We start from the raw sequence: 20,436 nt of genomic DNA, 5'->3' as shown, positions 1-20,436 counted from the left end.
ATCTGAAACAGAGAGCTGAGAAAATTTAAGCAATTTAAATATGGTAATTAATTTTTTTTTAAGTTACATTGCTTCCTTAAGGGTATTCAAACCCTTAAAAGTATTAACACAAAATCTTCCAATGTTTAACATCATAAAATGATCATTCGGTAAAGGACAAGGATGAGACAGGCTTAAAAATACTAAAAAACAGATGCAGTTTGAAATGCTTTAAAATCTATATAATACCACATTCTATCTTTATAAACTCTTATAACACAGTCTTGCTGAGTGCATAAGCAGAGCTGAGGTGCCTAGAGCAAGCACTGACCTTTTAGATGGACTCAAATAAAACTGACAAAGAGCAGCATAAATCTTAAACCGGTTAAAGAACACAGTATATCCACTTTGAAGAAACAATGAATGGTTATGCAGGAGTTTTACATTATGCCTTCCAAATAATGGAATGGGAGAGCTCGGGCTTGTTCAAGGTTTACTGGTAGGCTAATAAATTTTGTATTTATTTCAGTAAGCTCTCATGTCAGAAAACATTAGGAATACATGTTTTTGTAGTTTCATCTTGAACTACGTAAGGTGATTACATAAATCTCTTCAACCCTTTTTTTCTTTTCTTTAGTAGAATTGAGATTCAGTAATAGCTGTGATGCTCAAACACTAAACTGACAAAAATTTGCAACCGCAAAACAAGCTGAACTATAATAATAAATATTTTTTGTACCTAAGGTATAACATACTGTGTCAGCAGTGAACCCAGAAGCACAGGCACCATCCTTCCAACCTGGCTTTGAAAAAAATACAGGCAACAGAATCGATGAACTTCCCTGTAACATCAGTAGCACAAAATATTCTCACACTTTACAGTAGCAAATGCACTCTAAAAACTAAGCAGCATTTCTTCACATGTATTTCTTTGTATCAAAAGAGAGCAAGTTCATTATATAGTAGGTAAGTCTCCTTCTTTGACAGAAAAGCTTTCTGTTGCCTACCATCAGACATAATTTTCCAATTATTTTCCTTATCTAGATGTATCTGCTCACCAGAGACCTTCATAGGAGCTTTTCTTTGTATCTGTATTTCATGAATAAGCAAATAGTAAATACACCATGTTATATCTGTATTTTCCTTGACTAATATTTCGCTCACTAATCATCTGTATCACTTGTTTCAGTAACTCCTCTCCCTCTTTCTAACAATTTCAGTTTGAACTCCTTGCTCTAACAAAAGTTCAGTTAATTTCATTGATATTCTATGCAAGAGTGAGATTCAGAATTTAAGTAATTAAGAATCGTGTATACTGACTGTAACTTAAAACAATGCAGAAGATCCTATGAATTCCTGTTAGGACACATGGCACTATTGATACCAAAACTACCTTAACTGCTTTTCCATACTTTTCAGCTTGCATGTTAATGAACTATAAAAGTATTATGTTGTGCTATAAACCTCACAAGCTAGTCTACTAGTGTGTAAAGATGATATTGGAGGATTTTCCCCCTCCCAATGTTTATTCTTTTTCTGTTGCCAGCTGAAGAATGAAACTGGTCTGGTTTTAAGCCTAAAAGACTAAGAGCTTATGGAATAAAAGGTCACGTCTTACCATTTAGCAGGAGCTGGAGGCTAATTGTAAAGTTTATTAACAATGAAAACAATGGGGTTCTCAGAAACTTATTACCATGGAGGAAACTGATGTTATTTTTCTAAAGTTTGGATTCCACTGTGTTTTGTTCCAAAATATGCAATTTAACTATCCCACTTTTGAAAATGAGAGACAACTATTGTTTTAAAGATCTGCTCACACTAAAATAAAAGTAATTTTAAGACATCCCCTAGGGATTAAAGTCTATACATTTAGGAATAGAAGGAGGAAAACAGCATAACTGGCAGCTTGAGGAGAGAGATGATAAGGCATGCTTTCTCTCTAGAGTTTCCCACATCACAGATACAGTCAATGAAACTAGGTGGAATTCTAAAACACTTTCCTCGACAGGGCTTAGACAGATACTCATCTGAATAAGAGTAAGCAACATTATGTTCCAGAGATCAATCATATTCTAGATGCATGCTGTTCCTGTCTTCTGATCAAGATATTTTTGTTTCAATAACCATTTCTTCCCATAACAAAATGGTAACATTTGTTTTCATTTTTTAAAAAAATATTAGATATTTAATAGTTAATTAAATATAAACATACTTATTATTCAAGAACACACAAAAACTAATGGATTACATTGGGAGATAAATTTGAAGAACAATACCAGCTCAAACAGTGCAATATTATTTGGTTTAGGAAAGCAAATCTATATAAATATACACACTAGATGGATGATACTTGTGAAAGACCATCTATAGACACTCCCAGTAATACACAAAGGAGTTATCTTTGAGCCACACAAAACATTATTACTATAGTGATAATAGAAGCCCAGTAGGGAGAAAAAGGGAGTTTGTTGCTCCATCACTTTTTAGTAACAATTAGCTTCTATGTGTTTGATTCAGTTGTATGTTTGGAATGTTCTTTTCTTAAGTGTTACTCCATTCACAATCTCATTGATGGACATCTCCCCCTGCTAGTGTACAGAAATAGTTGAAAATAGCAGCAAAACTCAGCATTGATGACATAGTCTTTCACTAATATACTTAATGAAGTTACTGGTTTGGACCAATAGTTCAGGTCTAAAAGAGAGAGCTAAGCGTGTCCTTAGTTTTTCTCACAATGTCAGAAACAAAGTCTCACAAAGATGCTACTGGTAATCAATAAACTGAAAATCAAAGGAAGCTAAAAGCTTCCTTCACATATGACTGATTCCTAAATTTCATCATGATTTCTTAAGCTATCAGTTACAACCGTATCACATGAAGCTTTAGCACAAAACTCCACCAATACAGAGTGCAAGCACGCTCCTCTCATGTAGCATACTCCATGATCTGAATCCTACTCTGCTGTGTCTATTACATTAAATACTGTATACATGAATACATTTCAGGATAGACAGCTGAATTCAGCTTTCATTGGAAGCTTGAGGAATTCCTCCATTCAGTTTGACTAAAAGAAATTTTACAGAGAGACAACCAAATTACAAGAAACAGAAATGTTCATACAAGCTTGTAAATTTCAGCTTTGTGTCTTACTTTTAAAAGGAAACATTATTATTTAATGTCTTTGAGCTACAGTAGTATCCCTTAAGAATTGCCCTGGCTTACAGCACTGAAACAAACAAAACAATTCAACAAGACTGCACAGATTTTACTTATCAATAAGGAAAGCGGATTAAACAAGACAGGACAAGACAAAATAAATCATTTCCACATTTTATAATGTTCAACAGGTATTAGCCATATTTTCTTTAAGGACAAGAAAAAATGAAAAGTAAATCTGCTTTCCAACCATCCTAAGCACTTTTTTCAGTAACATTTGATTCAACTAAATGTACGCTACTTCCTTCCTGAAGCCTATTTTGCATATTTATTTGTATTGTCATAAAAAGTCTTTGTTATATTTTCACAATTTACTCTGAAGTACAACTGCTTTATGCACTTGTGCTGACATGCAGAGTTTTACAGCACAATACATACTTGCTGTTGCCAAGTCCTTTGCCTCAAATTTCCCATGCTTTTAGCCTTTGCTGTTCCCAGCAAAAAGAAAATTGTGTTTTCAGCACTATCCAAACAATGTGAATACAGCAATGGGTGTTCTGGGGCAAATCTGAGGTTCATTTAGGCCATGTCACTAGCAGTGGTCAAAGGCACAGGACTAGGAAAAAGCCCCATATTAGGGCAGCTCTCAATACAGCAATCCCCTGGAACACTCTTCTGGCTCCCAGCAATATGTGGCTCAAAGACTTAAATATGAAAAGACTGGAAGCGATGGCATATGATAACACCCTTTGTTTTCAGAAGGGCCAGAAAGAAGAGCAGGACATAGCATATTTCAAAAAGGAGAAATATGTGCCCTCATCACACATACATGCCACTTCATTCTATCCAACAGTGTTTCTTGCTCCTGATATTGCCTTCACCCTCAAAATGTGCCATTTTCCATATGGAAGAGATGGCAAAAAATGAAAGTGTTTCCCTTCTTTCCTCACAAAACCCCCTCCTGACTGGAGCTGGCCTCCTGCTCATATTCCACTTGACTAAACCAATCTTTTTCTCCTCCCACACTAGCTCCATCTGCCGCCCGTCTCTCCAGCAGAGCCAGATGCCAGCAAAGCAGACTGCTGTGGGAGGAGAAAGTTCTGTCGCTGGAATTTCATCCCTATACTCTGCAGGGGACCAGCCTGTGAAGCATGGGGAAGATACAGAGAGCAACTTCCTCTCTTCCACTCTCCTTCCCCTGCTTATCAGTAAAGAAGGCAGCTGAGGACATGAGCAGAAGGATAAAACGTCAATGTGTGCTCTTAAATATGCAGCTTTAATATTCCTATAGCAGAAGTCTCACAATTGTACTCCAGACCTGAGCATGGTACACACCAGATAAACATGTGAGAGGACATGAGTCCTGCTCCAAAGACCTTACAATCCAACAGAAGCAGAGATGCGCATTTGTGATAAGGATCAAGTAAGTGACTAGAGCACAGATGGCAGAGAAAAAAGACTTGGATTTATAATCAGGAGAGATTTTAATGATGGAGTAAAAAGACAATACTTTCTGGAGAGGTGGAAGTCAAAGAAAGAATCAATGGATGAGTGTTAAACTGAGAGAATTGAAAAGGAAACTGCCTGTAGAAAAGGAAAGAGTAGGGTGAAAACAGACATGGAGAAAGAAAATGTGGGTTCTTTATACATTTGATGTGATCTTGCATGAGACAGGGGGACAAGACACACAGGTAAGAACTTCAGGCAAGCAGTCTAGGAACAGAGGAAGATCTGCATGAACAATCTTGTCAGAGAAAGGAGCAAGAATGTGCTGAGTGAGAACAAGAGCTCATATAAAACAAGCAAGTGTGCATATGTGTGAGTCAGGGACACAGACTTCATTCTTCTGAGAGAAAAAAAATCATGGGAACCCAGGAGACTAAAGAGACTACAAAACAAAAAAGGCTGTATGGGTGCAGCAGAAAGTTTTGAGTGGGGTTGGCAAGACAGAAGAAAGTGAAGATACAGAGCAACCTATCAGAATACCAGAATTACATATAAGAAGCTGGAAGAGCACATATAAATTACAGACACATAAGAAAAAAATCAGTAAGTTGAATTGACAAGGAAAAGAAGGAGATAGATACATCACATTGCAGTAGAGTGAGGGATGATCACAGCAGAACAAATGGACTGACAGGATGGAGGAAAAGGAGGAAAGACTATATGCAAAGATGATAAAAGTCAGTAAAGAAATAATTAGTTAGGTGAAAGCACTATGTAAAAATTCCTAATGGGAGAACTGGGAGTGTGAATAAAGGTGACTGGAAATAGATGGTCACTCTAAGTGTAAACTCTTAGGGCTTGCCCTATCTTGGTATCCCCATATTTTAATCTTCATTTTCTCTCGGATAAACAGTTTCCTTGTCCTCCACACCCCCTAACTTCCGTGCTGTAGTTGCACCTTTATGCCGTTTGCTTCACTATTTCTAGTGGCAACACTTTATCTTACGTCTACATGGGAAAAAGACCTTTTTTTTTCCAGATACTCTACCACAAAGAAACGTGACAAAAATCTCAAGTTTCCTTCATCCTGTCCCCATAACGCTCTTTCATTTATTCTTCGAGGGGAAAAAAAAAAAAAAAAAAAAAAAAAAAAAAAAAAAAAAAAACCACAAAAAAACCCCCACCAACTCAACCCCCCAAAAAAAGGCTGGGACAACTCCGCAATACAGTGGGTATCTTAAGTCCAAGACATTCAGCGAACCTTTCCTGAGCTGCATGTACATACTGCGCCCTAGGTTTCCTCCGTGCCCGGGTGAGGATTTCCCGTCTCCCGCGGGCTGCGCTCCAGCGCCCGGCATCGCACTGCTGGGATAACGGGATCTCCGGCAGAAACGCATCCATCAGGCGGGGCAGCGCGGGGAGGGGAGCTAGCTACCGGCTGCTGGAAGGAAAGCCTACACAGACGTATGCCCTGGCTGCTGGAAGACATGGCTGGCTGGCTATTTGATTTGAGGGACATTAAAAAAAAAAAAAAAAAAGGGAAGGGAGGAAAGGGAGAGGAAGCACACACGCTCGCACACGCATCCGGCTGATCTTACCTCCACATTGAAATACTGCTCCGCTTTGCACACTGTAGCACATAAAATCCAAATGAAGGTTTGCAAGAAAAACACCCTGGACTGAGACACGAAATCCAACCGGCTTCCAGTGCTGGATGCGAGTACGATCATAGTGAACTGTGCTTCAGCGGGTGGAAGATCTCTCTTTCTCTCTCTTTGCCTTAAACAAATGCACAAACAAACCAACCTCCCCCGTGTCGGTGAAGAGCCCGTAGCGCAGGTTCACCCACAGCCGGGGAGGAGGAGGAAGAGAAGGAGGAGGAGGAGCAGCCACTTCACAGCACAGGCGGCGGCGCGGCAGGGTCAGCTCTCGCTCATCCTCACCACCAGTCCCGTAAAGAGGGAATGTGGCGTCCGAGTGCAGCCGCTGCTCCTGCACGACTCCTTTCTGCCCAGCAGCAGCAGCCGCCTCCCCGTGTCCACCCTCCGCTCCCGCCTCCTCCTCCTCCGCCTCTCCTCCTCCTCTCCTGCCTCCTCCCCTTCAGCCTCCGCCTCCTCCTGGGGAAGGCGGGCCGGCTGGGCCCGGCTCGGCTCGGGCCGGCCCGACTCGGCTGGGTTCGGCTCGGTTCAGCTCTGCTCCGCTCCCTGCCCTGCCTCGCCTCGCCCCTCGCCGCTCTGCTCCACTCCAGAATGTTCAGCCGAAACCTACATGGATGGCCCCGCCCCGTAGGCGGCCTAAAGGCGACGGTCCCGCCAGGCGGCCCCAGCGCGCCCGCGCCGCACGGCCGCGCTCACCGGGCCGCGGACCGCAGCCTCCGTGGGCGGCTGCCCGGGAGCGGTGGTTCGGGAGCGGCAGCCCAGGTGCAGCCCGCGGCCTTTCCCCACGGTCCCGTTCCCAGGAGCCGTTCGAGTGCCGGGGCCTCCCCCCCTCCTCACGGGAGGCGCCCGGCGCGGAGCGAGCGCCCCGAGCCACCCGCGGCTCCCACCGGGCGCTAGCGCGGTCGCGCAGTGCCCGCGCCCGGGGAGCGCCGCGCACCCCTGCCCGCGGGGCTGCTTGGGTGCTGAGAATCTGCTTAATGCGTCCGAAAACGTGGCCATACACTTAAGGGAAGACAGCGCGTGAAATACTGTAGGACAGACCAACTTCATGCTGGATATTGTTATATTCGAAATGCCTAAATGAACCACTCTTGCAGTGATTTAATGGTAAACGGGTCTTTTTATGCGTCCCTTTGATATGTCATCCAGTGAAAGGAAGGTGAGATCATCTATAACATCCGTGGACATGATATTGCAATAATGCATCATAGGGAAAAGGGAGGAGGGGAATAACACACACCCCCCCCCCCCCCAACTCCCAAGTTTACTGCCAGGGGGGGGAAAAAAAAAATAATCTAATCCTATTTTTGGTTGGTTGGTTGGTTATCAAAAAGTATGCAAAGATACTTGATCATTTTATGGCACAAACAGGAGGTGGAAGACATACCCGATGTGAAATTTCCATACTCTGATAGTTGAGGCCAATGGCTGAAATTAAAACACATCCAGGCTAGATGCGCACAATTTTGACAGCACCTAGTAGCAGAATGTAGGAATATGTTAGGTTGTCTACCATTTGGTATCTTAAGAGTAGGACCGATGAAGAAGTCATAATTGGCCTAATCAAAAGTAAGCCTGTTTAAGCAAAATTCCTTGTATGATATACTTTTTTATCATGTTCTGATTCTTAGTGATGTGAATGATGAAATTATGAAGTACAGAGTTGTCAGCAAGCTAAAAGGACCTGTTGGCACTCTGGTGACAAATATGGGAAGTCAAATTAAAGAAATGAATAATTAAGCACTTGGAAAAAGCAGGAGAAAACATGATACTGACGCATGCAAATTATATTTGGGAAGAAAAATTAAAAAGTAAAATCAAAAGGATACTGGTAAAATAACAGCACTTAAGAAAATAATCTGTGGGCTGTAATGTAAATATGAGTCAGCAATGTGCTACCATTAAAGAAGAAAGACAGCATCACTGTGGAGTGTATTAATAGGTGTGCAGTACATCTGACAGGCCAAATTATCTTTCTGCAAGGGGTTGATGAAGCCAACTGTGTTTGGTCTCAAATTGAAGACAATCCAGAGGAAATCTACAAAATATTGGAACATTTTAAAAGTTAGAGGTGGGTATAGAAGTTGAAAGAATTCTTGTTTAAGAAGATAGAAATAAATTATCTCTTTATGTGGTAAGTGTTGCTGTGAAAAAGACAGAAATATTTCATTCTTTCCAGGGGAAAAATAATCATCTAAATTATTCATAAAGTTCAGATTAAATGTTGGACAAAACTTTCTAAAATGTTACAGTTTATATACTGAAATATATATGGTTTTATGTTTGGGACATTTTAATAATGTCCCACATTTAGCATTTGGAACAAGATACTTACCTAATGGAAGTGTGGAATCTCTTCCATATGTAGGTTTGATGGGCAAGATTATTATAGTTAAACTGTCTGTTCTTAGGGAAGTGAATTGTATTGTGAGATCTAGTAAACTTTTTTACTTCTAGCAAAAGTAATTCAGTAGTTTCTTTCCTTTTATTACTGTGAATTCATCACTGTAACTGGTATGAAGGAAACACTTAACTTTATACTGTCCCTGTTGTTTTCTCCTCTTTCCCAAAGGGGCTGTGTGTGTGCCCTCAGCAAACACTCGCTCTGTGTTTGCCAGTCTATTTTGTAGAGCCTACCATTAGTGCAATATCCAGAAATGGAAACGGAAATGAAAATAGATAAGTTACTGTAACAGGAATTTCATTTGTCTGCCCTGCTAGGACTGCTGTGGCTATTTATTGTGAAAAGCACAGGGCCATAAATACAGCTACCTCCTTCCTTTACACTATATCCATTGGAAGAACGAAGAAGAAAAGCAATGCTGTGAAGAGAATAGTGGACAACGAAGGTGCATGAATATTTCGTAAGCGTGTTTGAGGAAGAGAGAGAAAGATCACACAGGTAGAGAGAGACTGGTGAGGAAAGAGAGTAGCAATGTATGAAATAGGAGCACCGAGGGAGAGACAAGGCGTATGAAGGACAGAGAAGATATTTGAAGTGAAAAATATCATTCAGGAATGCTTGTGTGAGTGAAGAAATGCCAGCAATGGTGGGAAAGGGCTTTGAATATTTATGAGTAAGCTGGGGGCAGAAACATACAAGAGGAGGGTCAGAGCCTCATGAGACATGTAAGAAGGAAAAAGAAAATAGAAAAGAATTTAAATCTCTATACAGAGCGCTGATTGTACTTATGTGTCTATGGGATTATGATAGACATTAAAGAAAAGACAAAGCGACAAAGATGAAAAGGTAAGTAAACAAGTAAAGAAGGAAGACAGCAGAAAAATGAAATAGGAAAGAAATGGGAAGTGTGTGTTGAAGTGCTTGACTAATTCAAGTCATGTACTTTATCCTGCATTTTACAGATTTATATCTTTATCAAATACCCATATGATTTTTATATTCTTGCCTATGGCAGTTACCAGCAGTAATTAATAAGCAGTGAGCCGGTTTTTAGGGAAGCAAAATTTAAAAAGTGAAAGTTTTACTGCTAAAACTTATAGCCTTTTAAAAAGGCAGGAAGATATCTTTCTTCCTACTATGTTACCAGTCAGCTCATATACTGTCAAGAGTTTCTTAGACTCGAGAATATATATATATTTTTGGATGACTGTGGTCACAGATTTGCAATGAATAAATACCAGAATCTGACATTGATTGGCATGATACATTCCCATGTCCAGCTTTGAACACAAGGCAAAAATCTTTCAGTGTTCTATTTACCAATTATGAATAGAAATTCATATGATAAATAATAATGGTAATAAAAATATGTTGTGCTTTCTGCGTTTTGTGTTGCTTAGCTGCAGATAGTACCAGCTGGAACTTTTAATAAAGACAGATCTTCATTACAAGCTCTAACAAACTGCAAAGAGTGAAGGTAGATATAACATATTTCACACTGTTATATTTAGTTGTGGTTTGCAAAAGATTTCCTAAACACCTTGCCTTTTATTCATGGAATGAGATTTTCATTGATGTGTCCATATGAATTCTGTTTGACTGTTCGAAAGGTCCTACAGGATGTGAAGGCAATGAGTGAGTTTAACAACATAGCAGGGATTATTCCATTGAATATATATTCCTGTCAGGATCACATTCAAATAGCCTGTGTTCAGATATCTGTTTACCCAAGGTTCACAGTAGGTGTAAGGTTATCCTGTCTGGAAGTAGAACTGACTTACACTGTCAGTGCACTTTACTGTGTTGTCTTGCAGCTCCATTGACGGCTTAATAAAGAACCTAAGTAAAGATAACAAGAAATGACAGTGTAAAACCTCACACATAATTGTAGAATCACAAGGAAGATGCTTAGAGTAATAAAAATCAGTAATATTTAAGAATATTTTGGTTTATGTGTGGTTGGGGTTTTTGACAAAGAGTGAAGTCAGAGAGGAAGAAAATCTGAAAGTGTAAGATTGTTCATTTGTTTTTTAAAGGAAATTTTAATTGAATTTCTAATTCATAGAACCATAATATCATAGAATAATTTAGGTTCAATGAGACCTTTAGAAGTCATGTCCAACTCTGGACAAAGAAGAGGGAACCTCCGGTTACTTTGGTGCTTGCTCAGGGAGTTATGAATCAAGTTAGTCTAACCCGAGCATCATTTCCTCGTCTGCAATGTGATTTCTCTGTCCCAGGGATCCATTTTGATGGTAAAATCTCTTCTGTGAGGCATTTATCAGGCTTTCAGTTATTTTGGTCTCTGTAGAGACAACACCCATTTCAACAAGTAGAGCAGGTATCTCCTAATCTCTTGAAGGCAGAAGTGGTCAAGAGAAATAGGAACAGAAAATAGAATTCTGCAGCTGAATACTGAAATACATTTGAAAGAGAGATAACACAGAGTGAGAAAGAGAAATGGCCCCTGGAAGACAAACATTAATAAGTGTACAGTAATTTAAAAAATCTCTTTTTTGATAACATTTTTAGGAATGTGAATTTTTATTGGATTAGTGAAGAAGAGGTAAAAGAATGCGCTGAATCAGTCAAGTCTTTGAGTTCTTTTCTCTGTGAAACAGTTCACATGAAACTTTATTTTCATTGCTTTATGACAATTTTCATGCTGCTTTTTTCTCTCCCACTCTTGATGCCTTGTCTCCATGCTTTCTGATTTTTTGCTTTCTTGCAGAGCAAGAAAGGCCCATTCAAGCATTGAATCTATCAAAAATTACCCAAAATATTTATCTCAAATTAGAGGATTCTTTGCAGCCAAAAGCTTACACGCAGTCCATGTGTCCTTTGGACTGTGCTAGTGATTATTCACTGAGTTTACAGTAGGGTCTGAATGGTAGTCCAGTGATTGTTTCAAGATTTTAACAATCTCCTTCACTTTTACAAGGTATTTAAGATCGATATTACTTTTAGGTAAAAGAAGAACACACTACATGAGACAGGAAAAATAACACAGGGCAGTGTCAGGTGAGTCTGACCGATTTGAGGAGGAAGACACGAGGAGTTCTGAGAGAATATATAAGCATAGCTAAATGGCTTGAAAAGTAACCAGGTTCTTTGAGAAATATTCAAGGGTTTGGTCACGAAAGACACAAACAGGCGTCTGTCATAAATATTATGTTTCAGAGGTGTTTAAAGGTCTAGTTAATAGATGGCTTCTACAATGTAAATACAAAGGCCTCCATAGCTCTGTATCAATTTGAATCTTAAATGGAAGATAAATATTCCAGGTTTTGTGTTGCTCAAACCCAGCTGGAAATTCCACATCAAGATGGGTTAAGATAGGCTTTTTTTAAAATTACTCTATTAATTAATGTCCCCCTACCAACTGTACTTAGAACCTGTGTCATTTGTTTCATTGTCCAGAAAAATGAACTTTATGTTTTCTCTTTTCAGCTTTCAACATAGTTTATACATATTTGTCATATGTTTACAGTGTACCTGGAAATGTTACATGGGGAATGATAAGTCTTGGCAATTGGAATTTTGAGAGAAATAGTACTGTGTTTGGCAAAAGTAAACCTAAGACTGGAATTTCATAGAAGGATTGGATGGATCTGGCAAAAAGAGTACCAGTAAAATACATAGGAATGTTAATATTTAAATATCATTGGTGAGTTTCAGAGTTAATTACCAGTGTCACTAACGAAATCACTGCACCTCTTAAAGCTATTTTCTTCAGTCTTGGGAAAGAAAATAATTATGCTTGACATACACATTCAGGAATATCTTTACTGTGACAGCATAATTTCTTTAATTACTTCTGCATGAATTAAAATTTAGGTTCTAAAAAGCAGTTCTGCAGTTTTAGTAGCCCAAGAACTGGAGTAACTTCCTTCAAAACCATCAGACACATCTGACTTCTTAAGATCATTTTACTTTATACCATATGCATGTGAGCTTTTTGTTCAAGAGCTGAGAGGAGAGCTTAGAGAAAAAAACCTGCATGTTTCTTGTGAAGGAAGAGTGATGCTAACAAAAGAAAATGTGTTCTAAAAGGACACACTTGAAAATATATCTGGAGAGGCCAGCCTTCAAAGAAAGAGGAGGTTTCTTAAGGTTAAGGGGTTTTGTACTTAGCTCTGCAATACAGATACACCCAAAGTGACAGATGCATATCCATTTGAAAGTTATTCAAGAGAGAGAGGAAAAATAACACATAGAGAGTTCAGTTTCTCTGTATCTCTGTTTCTCCAACTACAATCTGTTTGCTTCCCCCTTTTATTGACAACCTTAGTTGTATTAGTGTTAGTATTATGTTACCATGCTTTTGCTCTAATTGACTATTTGTCATTTGGGAAGTAATCATACAGTCAAAGAGGACTATAAAATAATGCACACTCTCATGAGACTGACATAAAGGCTCCATTTGCAATTTCAGCTTTTTTATCTTGAATTCTGGTGGCCTAATAAGAAACATTAAATTTAGAAATACAGATTTTAAGTGCAATAGTATTAAAATGTGGGTGAATATTTATAGTCAGACTTAACCCAAGGTGAAAAATTGGGGAAGATGAAGAAAAGATTCAGAAAATTAATTCTTCGGATAGTAGGGCAGACATATTTACTGGAATGTTGCTGTCTGAAAATGCATTTCACACTCACAGAATTGAGTTGCACTGTATAGGTGATTTTACAAATCTTTGGGGAATGTAAATTTGGATCTGACTCAGTTTTCCTGTTCCCAGGCTTCTCTGACTAAAGAATGTTCAGTTCCTCTGTTTTTAATACAGTGTACTTCTTAATTAGAGCACCATGAACATTCTCTTTTTACTCTTACAGGTGTTTTTTAATTTATATTACAGAAGGAGAGGATAGGAAATTATTTTAAAGTAATTAAGCTGAAACCAAATTTTGCCTTGTTAACTTTTTTCATCAGTCAAATTTCATGGCCACCTTGGCTGTTCTTTGCTATTGCCGTGGCAGTCATGACCTTAGCAACAGAAATTTAAATAGTTAGCATAAATATGTTGAAAAGGATGAAGGTGCTGGAGTAGATTCTTAAGAAGAAAAGGATAGATCTGATGATGCACTGCGATATTACTCTAGCATTTTGGTAAGGATGACCTCATGTGAAGAGTCACATTTCAAACCTATCTGTACATATGCTGGTATTGTAGGTGAGTATAGAGCTATTTAAATAGATTTTAATTCATTATGTTTCTAGTGCACACTGGTAAAGGAAAAAGGGAAATCAGGGGGTTGGAACTAGATGATCTTTAAAGTCCCTTCCAGTCTAAGCCAATCTATGATACTATGATTCTATAAAAAGGTGAGGCACAACTAATGGTTGTTAGCTTTGAAAAGTCTGTGTATACATGGCTCCTGGTGACAGTGACATTGGCAAGAAAGTGAGATAAGCAGTCCAGTTTTACATCTGTATTCTGGAAAGAATATATAAAGTAGTCAGATTAAGCTGTAGACTTTTATCAACCCTAACTGGTTCAGTTTAATGTGACTTGTATAACTGAGGCACAGCAAAGTCATGCAAAATTTAATGAAGATTTTTGTAACACACCCCACATACCTGCACCCTCTTCTAGGCCAATTCTGCTCTGTATAAAGTGTAAATACAAATATGATCCTGGTCCTTGTAATGCTTTGTATTATCTTTCTCCAAGAAAAATATTATTTATTTATATTTTAATGTATATATCTTCTAATCTTCCTTAATCTAAGACATGCAGAGCTTTTTATCTTTCTTCCGCCTGGATTTTTTTGGTCTTCTCAATTTTATTTTCTTCTAACTTCTGCATTGCAAGACACTTCATAAAAACACAAGAACTGGCTATACAGTATTTCTGTATCATTAAGGAGTCTTCCAGTAGAAATCCTATGCGTATATTCTTATTCATGCATAACTGAAGAAGAGGCAGAATTATGCTTAGACCTTTAGCTTGAGAGAAGCTTCAAAATAGCACTCATACTTTCAGGTTGAAACTTCAAAGGAACCTATAGGATTTGAACACTTATTTCTCAATATTTTTTAATGGGAACTGTCAAACTGATCCCACAGGCATTTTGGAATATACTGTGCTTATCTACTTCATTGTCTTGTGTCAGAAAGTATGAAATAAAAATGAAAGAAATTAAAAACAGGAGAATTAGAAAGAGACTTAGTGATATATATATAATTGTTTTTAAACGTGCATTTGCTGTTTATTTAGTTGCTAAGTCATCACCTGAGATTTTCACAGGATTTACAATAATTGATTGATACTGAAGTTGTCCAACTTATTAACTGCTCTGAAAACCTTTCTTTACTCTTTGTATTATTTCCACTGTTAGTGTTCAGTCATTCATAGTGAAAAATCACCTTCTCCATGTAGTCAGTGGGCTTTATGAGGCAAAGGGCCTCTAGGAGAATTTTAAACCTTCAGCTCTCATTGGCCCAAAGGCAGATGAAAAAGTTGTACCTTTTAGAAAGTTTCTCACATTTTGTTAGACCAGGTATTTGGCTGTCAGGATCAATACAATTTCTGGAGGACAGAAGATGACAAAACAGCATCATTAGAAATATATGGGTTTTTCATTGTAACACATGCAAAGGTTTCTATTTTGTGAGTCTGTCAATGTGTGTGTGCGCACATGTGTGTAACTGTGTGTGTGAATGTGAGAGAGAGGGAGAGGGAGGGAGGACACAGAAGGCAGAGATCCAGATTATTTAAGAAACATAATGTGGTCTCTATTTCTTCATTACCAGAAATAACAAGAGAGCTGTCAGAATGTAGAGTGAGGTGGAGTTCTGAGACAGAAATTTGTTGCATTTCCCAAACCCATAGATGCACTTAACTTCAAACATAGGATGTTTGTCAATGTTTAGTATTGAATGAGTGTGAAATGTGTGTATAGTATATTAGTATGAACATATATATAAATATTGACTGAAACTGTGGAGGTTAGATTAAAATAGAAGTAAAAAATTTCTCCTTAATTTTTTGAGAAAGTTCTGTTTTACTAACTCTATCTTCAATTCTGTAAGTTTACTATTTTTTTGTTAATCAAATATGAGAGCTAGTCTATTCTTCAGTTATCATTACAACTTGAAGATGAGTTCATAAAAGAATTTAGTTGGACTTTTTCTATTTTTATTTTTTATTTCACCAAAGTGATGTTAACATACATAGAGTTGTAGTCCATAAGCGTCTAACTAAAGACGGATGGAGAGGGACTTTTACAAGGGTGTGTAGTGATAAGACAAGAGTGAAATATTTTGAATTGAAAGAGAACAGGTTTTGATTAAATATTACAAAGAAATTATATATTGTGATGCTGGTGAGGTACTGGAGCAGGTTGTTCAGGGAAATTATGAATGCCCCATGCCTAGAAATGTTCAAGGCCATGCTAGACGGGGCTCTGAAGAGCCTGGTCTCATGTCCGTGTCCATGGCAGGGGGATTGGAACTGGATGATCTTTAATGTCCCTTCCATTCTATGTTTCTGTGAACTCTAAGCTTCGTAGGTGTAGTTGGTTTTTGGTTTGTTTTTTTTTCCTTACTTAATGTAATTCTGAGCAAAGCTTATAATTGAAAAACTAAAATTTAAGGGTTAAAAAATCTAAGTATCCACAAAGCACATAAATAATCAATAATCTAAAGAAAAAGAGCTGATTTTAAATTTAGATGAGTAATTCAAATATATCTGTAAGTGTATGATCATACAAAAAATTCTCAGGGACCATAAGTAATAATCAGATGACTTATGAGGCTACACAGACTCATACAACACTTAGAAATTTCCAGTTAGTGTACTGCATGTAACCTATGAATTTAAAATAATTTGATTAAAAATTCCACTCCAAATAAGTGTAAATCAGAGTCACTTCCAGCATTCTACTTGATGTGCTGTAGAGTAATTTCATTCTTTTCAATGGAACTGACTTTTACTACCAAAGGACTTTTTTCAGGAAATTTTTATGTGACTTAAATAATTTCTTGTAGCACAGTACAATGAATACTTAGTTAATGAATCAGATATCAGATTAGTGTCTCTGTGATAAGAGAAAGAATAATAATGTTGAAAGCTAAGTATTTATTATAATATGAATTCCAGATAAGTGTGAAGTCTGTAGAAGTTAGGTCGTCAGTCTAACAAGATTACTTCTGTATTTAAAAGTGGTTCTGATATGTATTAAGGGAACCTTTTCATTATGGTACTTTACAAATACTTAAAACATTTAAGCCTTTTTTCTAATCTTGCTATACAGTTCCTTGGATTTTTACTCACTTTTTTAAGTCACAATGGTAAAGGTAACATGGATCGCTGACATGTATCACATATACAGAACTTTTTAAATTTAAAGTATTATTACTAGATATTATTTTCCAAACCTTTGGAAAATTTCGAATTACTTGACAGTACTTCATACAATGACATTGGAATCAGGGTATCAAACTGACACTGTGGAGTTTGCAAGTATTCTGGAGATCAACATATGTCAGAGAAATTATCCCAAATCTTATTAAATTGAATAATCATATATATAAGTACCATGCTTGGCAAAGCTAATATATGGGCAGTTACAAAAGGAGGAGGAGCAACACAAGAAAGACTAGAGAAAACTATAAATGTGCCATAGTCTGAATTAAGGTTTATAAGAGGTTGCCAAAAAAGGTAAATGCCGTTCTGGGAATGGCTCATGGAAAACTGACAGCTCTGAGTGATATTATTACTTCCTTCCTCAGTCTTGGCAAGGCTTCAACTAGAAATTATGTTTGGGCACCTTTCTCTAAGAGAAAACAAACAGAAAAGAGCAACAAAGTGATCAGATATTTTAATACAGATAAGAAAAGCTTTTGTCTTGAACTGAAAATTTGATTTGTATACCCTAGAAAGAAAGATGATGCAAAGGATATGGCAATCATCTTTATGAAAATGTACAAGTATCATGAAAAGAGCACATTTATCCCTCATCTTAATTTAAACCCAAGACAGTTAGGTTAGACATTTTTTGCCTTGCTGTAATAATATGTAAATATTGAAAGAGGCTCTTTTAAAAACACCATGAAAATTAAAAAAACTAAGACTGTTTCAAGTTACTCCTGCCTGAAAGCAGAGTAAACTGACCAAATGACTGACCCACTAATTATCTTTTTGATGAATTACAGGTAAATAATGCAATCAACCTTAGAAATAAAGTGAATTGGTATTTGGTCAGGGTTTAAATATATATAAAAGCTTTTTACTAGTTCTGGCCCTTGAGAAGGAATACAGGACAAACATTTGCATTTCTGCAGTACATAGGTCAAATTTGGTTATTAAATATGTTTCTTTTTTTTTCTTGGTCAAGAAAGATCATCTCATGATGTGAAATTTTGTGGGCTTTTGTGGAACACATTAGTGTGCTGACTAATGCGACTACTCTTTGAAACACTAATCCCAGCTTTGGGAAGTGATCTCATTGTCTCAAAGCCACGGGTCCTCATAACAGTTACCAGTACAGTCTCTAAATTTACTGTTACAGATGGGAAAAGGGCATCACAGTCTGTCATCTTTGTTACTGCCTCTGCCTGTTCTCCCATTTTTTGGGAGGCATTTTAATTTTTGTGGTGAATGAAAGAAGCGATTTCTTTCCTGCTCAAAAGGGTTAGGTTGTGTTTGTGACATCCATCTGAAGGCCACTTTCATATTGTTCTATAAGGAAAGAGGAGAGAATAAAAATAATTATAATTTAAAAAAAAAAAAAAAAAAGGAAGGAAGGAAGGAAGGCAGGACGGAAAGGGACGGCTAGGACAGGAAGGCCGGCCGGCAAGGCAGGCACGGCCGGAAGGCCGGCAGGAAGGAAGGAAGGCAGGACAGGGAAGGCAGGAAGGCAGGGAAGCCCACCCCGCCAGCACGAAGCCGAAGCAAGAACGAAGAACGCACGCCAGCAGACGAACGTACCGCAAGACGCACAGCCAAGAAAGAAAGAAAGAAAGAAAGAAAGAAAACCACCAAAAATCCCTTAAAACCAAGCAGCCAATAGCCCCAAGCAAAAAAAAACAAACAAAAACCTAAAAAAACCAAACCAAAACAAAACAACAAGGAAAAAGATAATGAAGATAATACTGATAAAAAATGATGAGTCAAACTGAACGAATATCCTTTTCAGATGTAGGCCAGAGATTGATTGGATATGGTAAAGAGAAGGTATCAGTGCAACTAAGGGAAAGCAGGAAAAATGATACTGTCTGAGGACATTATGATTGGAACAAAGGAACGAAGAAACAGTGAAGCAATAGGATGAGATCAAGAAGTGGAACTATGAGAATTATTACTGCTTGACTGAATTAGGAGAAAATGTTCTTCATCTGAAAATTGCCTGGTATATGTTAAAGCAGCACGGGCAAAATTACTGTGCAGCAGAGACAACAGTTTTTGATTCTTTGCAAGAGAAATCAGGAAATCCTGCATCCAGTGAAATTCAAAGGGGCATGTGTCATATAATTACAACCCAGAGATGTGAGCTCCCCCAGTTTATTGAATATTTGCTATAGATTTGTTCATCATAAAACTAGTCCTAGATTCTCATTCACAAATACTGCTGTAAATCTGGATCCTGACAATTTTATTCAGAGTCAAACTTAAAATTTTATAGAATGTTATGAAATTCATACAAGCAAGACAAGCACAATTCAAACTCAGAATACACAGAGAAATTCTCTAATATGAGGAATCCACCTTAGTAGCATTTTTTAATCTAGCCTAAGGATGGATCACACTTATGACCAAATGGCTGCTTGCTTTCGTCCGCTGCCTATAGAGTTTCTTTGTAGTTGATCTGAGCTCAGGAACAGTACAGGGAGAGAATTGTTGCATGTCTGACGCACATCTCTCCCTTAGAAGACGTGTATATGATGACTTACATCAGTGTGGTGATACCTCTACTGTGAAGCACTTAAACTGATCAATTTTTTATAATGGAAAAGGGAAAGCACCCACTTGCCAGATTTCCTTGCATTTTTCCCTGAGGTAATAGAAGATACAATATATCTGCCCACATTTTCACCAGCAGGTTAATATTGCTCACTTCCTCCCCCTCAGAGGTAAAACTCCTAGGTGGGCACCAAACAGTCAAAAGATTTGTCTAATTTTAGATTTCAACTGTGCATGTCCCTTCTTTCACAGTGATTTTACTGTGATTTTTTGCCTAAATCAGCAGTTGCTGAGAGAATATACTTGGTAAATTATGCAATCTGAAGCCAAATTTTAAATTGCAGATACAATCTAGAAGTTCAAGGTCTGAAAAGGGATTATAAGTGAAGGCTGGTTTTTATGAATATGTTACACTTCTTTATGACAGGAACAGAATAATATCAGTTTAAAAAAATACTCAGAATGGTGCAAGAAATACATTGTAGAAAAATTTACCCTAATTCTTTATGAGTGATGTGTAGAAGTCCTCTATGCCCTTACAACTCAGCATTAAATGTGATTCACAAAATTCAAGCTAATATAAATTTGTGCCTAATTTGCTGATACTGGATGTAAATTTGTTAGGAAAAAATTGTTGTTTTACGTACCTGTTTTCCAGGAAGCAACAGAAGCCCTTGGTTAAAGGGGTCTGGTCTAGTCCAGAAAAAGGATGGTTCACTGGTCCCTTGAAGAGTGGCTGAGTGAAGATTCAGGTGAGGCTCCTTAGGGTAGCTAAACCCTGTTAATGTACTCCAGGCCCTTGTGTAAATCCAGAGTAATCCAATTCACTTCAAAGCATAAGCAATGGAATTTGCAATAATCAGTCTCTCTCAGCCTGCTATGTGCT

General features: G+C 37.8%; 1 protein-coding gene across 1 annotated transcript in view; it reads right to left on the bottom strand.

Moving 5' to 3' along the window:
• Positions 1-6,634, bottom strand: part of MMP16 (matrix metallopeptidase 16) — a 170,205-nt gene extending 163,571 nt beyond the window's left edge. The window contains exon 1 of the mRNA XM_040063856.2: positions 6,180-6,634. Within this exon, the coding sequence (XP_039919790.1) occupies positions 6,180-6,311 (132 nt within the window). The 5' untranslated portion in view covers positions 6,312-6,634. The remainder of the gene's footprint in view (positions 1-6,179) is intronic.
• Positions 6,635-20,436: the final 13,802 nt, after the last annotated feature.

This window comes from Hirundo rustica, chromosome 1 (assembly GCF_015227805.2).
Source record: "Hirundo rustica isolate bHirRus1 chromosome 1, bHirRus1.pri.v3, whole genome shotgun sequence".
NCBI classification, from domain to species: Eukaryota; Metazoa; Chordata; class Aves; order Passeriformes; family Hirundinidae; genus Hirundo; species Hirundo rustica.
The sequence above is the reverse complement of the archived record's forward strand: the minus strand, read 5'-3'. Positions and strand labels throughout refer to the sequence as shown.